This window comes from Dendrobates tinctorius, unplaced genomic scaffold (assembly GCF_039654945.1).
Source record: "Dendrobates tinctorius isolate UK_male_01 unplaced genomic scaffold, ASM3965494v1 ptg000011l, whole genome shotgun sequence".
In the NCBI taxonomy this organism is placed as follows: Eukaryota; Metazoa; Chordata; class Amphibia; order Anura; family Dendrobatidae; genus Dendrobates; species Dendrobates tinctorius.
Genome location: NW_027361679.1, coordinates 652,648 through 659,702, shown reverse-complemented (window position 1 = coordinate 659,702; position 7,055 = coordinate 652,648). Strand labels below are relative to the sequence as shown.

Below are 7,055 nucleotides of genomic sequence, written 5' to 3'. Positions count from 1 at the left end.
ATTGTCATGTTCAAGAAACCAATCTGAGATGATTCGAGCTTTATGACATGGCGCATTATCCTGCTGAAAGTAGCCATCAGATGCCTGTTCTTAGCTGAGAGGAGTGGTACCCAGTGTGGTCTTATGCTGCTGTAGCCCATCTGCCTCAAAGTTCGACGCACTGTGCGTTCAGAGATGCTCTTCTGCCTACCTTGGTTGTAACGGGTGGCAATTTGAGTCACTGTTGCCTTTCTATCAGCTCGAACCAGTATGCCCATTCTCCTCTGACCTCTGGCATCAACAAGGCATTTCCGGCCACAGAACTGCCGCTCACTGGATTTTTTTTCTTTTTCGGACCATTCTCTGTAAACCCTAGAGATGGTTGTGCGTGAAAATCCCAGTAGATCAGCAGTTTCTGAAATACTCAGACCAGCCCTTCTGGCACCAACAATCATGCCACGTTCAAAGGCACTCAAATCACCTTTCTTCCCCATACTGATGCTCGGTTTGAACTGCAGGAGATTGTCTTGACCATGTCTACATGCCTAAATGCACTGAGTTGCCGCCATGTGATTGGCTGATTAGAAATTACGGTAAGTCTTAACACACAGTTGGACAGGTGTACCTAATAAAGTGGCCAGTGAGTGTATGTGGAAGCGGATGGGAGACATGATGGGAACACAATAAAGAGCTAATATGGGCAAGACCTGCGTAGCAGCAAATATATCATGGGAGGAGTAGTTGTTGTTTTGGCAGGTGACTTCCGCCAAACACTACCTGTTATTCCAAGATCAACCCCTGCAGATGAACTCAATGCCTGTCTCAAAGCATCGTACCTTTGGAGAAAAGTAAAGAAAATGTCACTGAACACAAACATGAGGGTCTACATGACAGGCGATGTTTCTGCTGGACTGTTTTCGAGCCAACTGTTGACTATTGGAGATGGCAAGGCACCAGTAAACTCAACCACTGGACAGATCACCTTCCCAAGCAACTTTTGTTGCATTGTGACTTCCATTGAGGAGTTGAAAGCAAAGGTTTTTCCAAACATTCAACTCCACTTCAAAAATTCTGGCTGGCTGTGTGAAAGGGCTATTCTAGCTCCCAAAAATGACAGCGTCAATAAGATCAATCTTCAAATTCTAAATCTCCTTCCAGGTGTGTGCACAACTTACAAGTCAGTGGATACAGTTATAGACCCTGCTCAAGCATTATTTTATCCAACTGAGTTCCTCAATTCCTTGGAGCCACAAGGACTTCCTCCTCACAACCTCTTTCTAAAACCTGGAGCACCTATTCTGCTATTGAGAAATTTGGATCCACCAAAGCTGTGTAATGGAACAAGACTCTTGATTAAGAACATGTTTCCACATGTAATTGAGGCAACCATTTTAACAGGATGTGCCACAGGAGAATATGTTTTCATTCCAACAATTCCTCTCATTCCATTTGATTTGCCTTTTGATTTTAAACGCCTCCAGTTTCCTGTTCGACTGGCATTTGCTATGTCCATCAACAAGGCTCAGGGACAGTCCTTGAAAGTAGTTGGAATCGATTTACAATCTCCATGCTTTTCTCATGGTCAACTTTATGTGGCCTGTTCAAGAGTTGGAGCAGCCAAAAATCTGTTCGTCTTTGCACCTGAAGGAAAAACTAAGAATGTCGTTTATCAAAAGGTACTCGAATAAATAGTACAAGATTACTTCACATTACTTGGCCAATTTATTTAAATCTGTGGGGAATATCTCTGGTGTTGAAATATATGTTGTGAAATGCTTCTATGGAGGATATGTATGATGGGTATATAGGCACGGGCCTATGGGATCGTGGATATGTATGATGGGTGTATGGGCACGGGACTATGGGATGGAGGATAATTATAATTTGCTATAACTAACCACAGTTAGTTACTATGCCCGGGCAGCGCCGGGCTCTTCAGCTAGTAAAAAATAAAAAGGAAAATAATATTAATAAAAATTAATAAAACATCTGGAAGCGGATGGGAGACATGATGGGAACACAATAAAGAGCTAATATGGGCAAAATGCCATATCTATAGGAAGTGGGTGAAACTGAGCGTTTCATTGAGATCCTTAGGGGTCATGGAGTCAAGTGTCACTATCCATTTGGTTTCACATTGAGCTAGAATTTTTTTTAATATTATCACCTCTGATCCCCATATGGATAATATCATTGCCCCCTGACCATAAGCAATATAGAGTCACAAGGTTTAAAATGACGGAGAATGGTTTTGAGATCAGAGGGGGTCAGGCACTGTCTTGGCCGTGCCAATGTCCCGCACATGGTCCTGAACCTGTACTCGGAGCTCCCTAGATATCAGGCCAACATATATCAAATTGCAGCCACATATAGCATAGTAGATTACATTAGTGCTGCTACATGATATATGCTGCCTAATTTGTAAATGTTTGGAGCCATCCGATGAGCCAAATGTGGAGCAGCGCAGGACATTGGCGCAGGCGAGACAGTGGGCGCAGTGATACATGGATTGGCAGCAGGTCTCCTGAACCAAATTTAATAAGTTCACAGGCATATATAAGGCTGTCCAGTTTGGATCGTTTGGGTCAAAAGACCAATGGTCACTTGGTGCATCGCAGTCCGTACTCTGACTGCATTTTTTTGGATGTAGAAATGAAGCCACCTTAATTCATTATCAGCATATATTTATTAAAAATTAGTTTTATCAAGTTTAATATTGCATAATTATCACAAAGCAATGTAAATTACAGTGTTACAGATAAACCTGAAGTATCCTATTTTATACAGCATAAAATCATTTTTCTACCCTTTGTATTTACGCAGATGCTTGCCATCCCCTGGGTATTGAATGTTATTTTGCCCCAGGTTATTTGTTCATAACACTGATAGTGACATGATATCAGCATCATACCAAAGATTCCTAACTGTGAGATATTATTGTAGCAACAGGGCATCACAGAGTTCTGAAACGTTGACCACACTATATTGCTCCTAACAAATCATTTATGTTTTGTAACATCCTTACTGTATATAATGTGCTTTTAAAGTACAATGTGACAATACCACTTTAACCCCTTCATGACAGGATGTATTTTTGGTTTTGCGTTTTCGTTTTTTGCTACTGTTCTTCCCAGAGCCATAACTTTTATATTTTTCGTCAATATGGCCATGTGAGGGCTTGTTTTTTGTAGAACAAGTTTTAATTTTGAATGACACCATTAGTTTTTACATATCGTGTCATGAAAAATGAGAAAAAGAATCAAAGTGCAGTGAAATTGCAAAAAAAGTGCAATCCCACAGTTGTTTTTTGTCTTGCTTTTTTACTAATTCACTAAATGCTAAAATTGACCTGCCATTATGATTTTCCATGTCATAATGAGATCATAAACAAAAAAAACATGTCTAAGGGCCCTGTCACACATAGCGACTCACCAGCGATCCCGACAGCGATATGAACTTGTCAGGATTGCTGGGGTGTCACTCCATCATCGCTGGTGAGCTGCTAAACAGGCAGCTTCACCAAGATCAGCACCAGCGACAACGAGCGCGTGCATCGCTGTGTACCTTAGAGACCAGCGCACTGGTGCAGGGAGCTGGTAACCAAAGTAAACAGCGGGTTTCTAAGCGCCGCGCGGCACTTAGAAACCCGCTGTTTACCTTGGTTACCAGCTCTCTGCACCAGCGCGCAGGTAACTAAGGTACACAGCGGGTTTCTAAGCGCCGCGAGGTGCTTAGAAACCTGCTGTTTGCCTTGGTTACCAGCTCTCTGCACCAGCGCGCAGGTAACTAAGGTACACAGCGGGTTTCTAAGCGCCGTGCGGCGCTTAGAAACCCGCTGTTTACCTTGGTTACCAGCTCCAGCTCGCTTATCGCTGGTCTCCCGCCTGCCACACGCAGCGATGCGTGCTGGCCAGCGGGAGACCAACAATCAAAAAATTGTCCAGGGCCTTCCACAACGATCAGCGATACCCGGCAGGGGGGCCGGTCGCTGATAGGTGTCACATACAGCGATCTCGCTGGTGAGATCGCTGTTGCGTCACAAAACTTGTGACTCAACAGCGATGTCGCTAGCAAGATCGCTGTGTGTGACAGGGGCTTAAGTTCTTTTTTATCTAGGTGGTGAAAAAAATTTCCAGACTTTGTTAAAAAAAAATTGTGCCATTTTCTGATACCCATAGCGTCTCTATTTTTCATGATCTTGGGTCAGGTGAGGGCTTATTTTTGTGCGCCGAGCTGACATTTTTAATTATATCATTTTGGTGCAGATACAAACTTTTGATCACCCATTATTGCATTTTAATGCAATGTTGCCAAAAAACGTAATTCTTACATTTTGACTTTTTTCTCGCTACGCCATTTAGCAATCAAGTTAATCTTTTATTATTAATAGATCAAGTGATTCTGAATGCGGCGATGCCAAATATTTATATGTTTGATTTTTTTGTTTTCAAATATTTTTATTAGGTATTTTAACAAAATTTACAAACATGCTCTTTGTTTATGTAATAATTCACCTTGATAAGTAGGGAAAGGGGGGGAAGGAAAGGGATAGGAGTAGGGAAGGGAGAGAAAGGAGTTTTGATAGTAACATAGACAGAGCTGAACATATTTGTATATCTACTACAAAAAAAATTTATCTGTCTTAGTGAGATAATCTTCTTTGAATTTCCATGTTCAAACCATGTACATCGAAAATAGCTGGGAAGCTACCTTTAGCTTAAGGGTAAGAAAAAAAACTTATTAACAAGAAAGTCTTAACTAAACTAAACTAAATCTTGGTATTTAGTGTTCCATATGCTCCATTTATTGTCATATTTATGTAAGCATCCATTTGCTATTGAGAATTTTAGGTCCAAGGAATTATGTGTCTTTAGTCTATCCACAATGTCAGAGAATCTTGGTATGTCAGTTCTTCTCCAGAAGGAGGCTATCATATTTTTAGTTATCAGTAAAAGGTGTATTATAACTTTTTTAGTTGAGTAATGTACCTCTTCCAAGTCCAAGGAAAAAAGAGCTGTTTGAGGGGAAAGTGTAAAGTTCTTGTCAAGAAGTTCACCAATGTATATGGAAATCTTATTCCATAATTCTGTGAGAGCTGGGCAGGACCAGAAAATATGTTTCAAATCTCCCTTGAGCCCGCACCCTCTCCAGCACAATGGGGATGAATCTGTTTTGAAATGTGATATTCTAGAGGGAGTTAGGTACCATCTCGTTAAAGTTTTGTAGAATGATTCGTGAAGTAGTATTGATATGTTGGAAGAGTACGAGTCCCTTATTGCCCTTTCCCATTGACCCTTTGTTGCGCAAAACTGGAAGTCTTTCTCCCACTTGAACATATATTTGTTTTTTGTGAAGTCGCCATCCTTATTGAAAGAGCTACAAAGGAATTTAGTGCTCTAGAAAATCTTATGGTTTGGACTGTTTACAGGAAGATGAACCACCTCTGTTTTCGGAGGGACCAAGCTGACAAATTTTTGTATATACTCCTTGATTATGCAATATTGCATAAAGTCTGAGAAGGGTAGGTTGAATTTGTTTCTAATCTCGGAAAAACTGAGTAATTTATCCATTACGAGAACGTCTCCCAACTTTCGAATGCCATTTTTTGACCATATTTCAGGCACAGTAAATCCGTAAATAGACGCGATCAGGGATATTGGGAAATTTTCTTTTAATTTTGGCTTCTCAGCTCTGTTCGGTGAGGCCAAATGATCCCAAGCCTGGGTAATTGCCAGAAAAATAGGGTGATTTAGTCTATATCTTTTTAGATGGAATATATGATTGAGGAGAAGATTTTTAAGTGGGTTTGGGGAACTATGGTCTCTTTCCAGCATCATCCAAGAAGGTTCTGCATTCTCACCCATCCAACATTGGCTTTGTTTGATAAGAATGGCGTAGTAGTAAGTTAGAATGTTCGGAATCCCCATTCCTCCGTTATATTTATGTTTATAGAGAATTGTTCTGTCTACTCTAGCTCTCTTCTCTCCCCAAACAAAGGAGAAGATTTTTTTGTTGCAGCTATTAAAGAATGTTATTGGAAAGGAACGAGGGAGAGCCCTAAAAATGTATAAAAGTTTCGGGAGTATCACTGTTTTTATTGCTAGCACTCTGCCCACCCACGACAGGCCTATGTTTTTCCAGGGTTGGAGATCATTTGTGAAAGTGGCTAGGAAGGTCTCGCAATTTGCTTTAACTGTATTGCGTAATGTTTTTTTGAACACAATACCCAGGTGTGATATTTGATCCTCCTCCCAACCAAACTCTGATATATTTTTAATAGAGTTTATTGTAGTATCTGAAAGGTAGAATTGCAAGATTTTTGATTTACTATTATTAATTTTAAAGTTTGATAATTGTGAAAATTCCTCTATTATCTCGAGCAGTGTTGCAATGGATTGTGTCGGGTTTGTGAGTGAGAGCAGCATATCGTCTGCAAACAGACTTATTTTGAATTGTTTAGATGGAGTGTTGATCCCTGTGATTTTTTCGTTTATGCGAATTGCTTCGGCTAAAGGTTCTATCGCCAAGGCGAACAGCAGTGGCGAGAGGGGGCACCCTTGTCTTGTCCCATTATTTATATAAAAAGATTTGGATAAGGTGTTATTTATGTACATTTTGGCCCTTGGTTGGGAGTATAGGGTGAATACCGTTTCTATCCATTAGTTGTTGAAACCAAAATTTAGGAGAACAGTTTTTAGGTATGACCAATTGACCCTGTTGAACGCCTTTTCGGCATCTAGTGTTAGGAGTATTGAAGGAGTTCGAGTAGAGTTAATTCTGTTAATAATGTTGACAAGTCTCCTAGTGCTATCAGAAGTTTGTCTGCCTTCAATGAAGCCTGATTGATCATCATTTATTAGTTTTGGTAGTATTCCCTTTAATCTTGTAGCCAGTATTTTGGAAAAAAATTTTATATCTGAATTTATCATGGAAATTGGGCGAAAATTTTTCACCTCTTCTAGATTATTTAATGACTTGGGTATCACAATGAGAATTGCCTCCAACATCTCTCCCGGAAAAGAACCACCCTCCGAAGCTTGATTGAAAATTTTAGCCATATAAGGGATGAGTATATC

At 40.3% G+C, this 7,055-nt stretch overlaps 1 protein-coding gene across 1 annotated transcript; it reads left to right on the top strand.

Annotated features, from left to right (window-relative positions):
* Window positions 1–854: 854 nt before the first annotated feature.
* LOC141051254 (ATP-dependent DNA helicase PIF1-like) lies at window positions 855–1,667 on the top strand. Its single transcript, XM_073548119.1, has one exon. It carries the CDS (start codon window positions 855–857, stop codon window positions 1,665–1,667), a length of 813 nt encoding a protein of 270 aa, XP_073404220.1.
* The last annotated feature ends 5,388 nt before the right edge of the window (window positions 1,668–7,055 follow it).

Coding starts and splice junctions, on each gene's coding strand:
- LOC141051254 (XM_073548119.1), top strand. CDS start 855: ATGAGGGTCTACATGACAGGCGATGTTTCTGCTGGACTGTTTTCGAGC.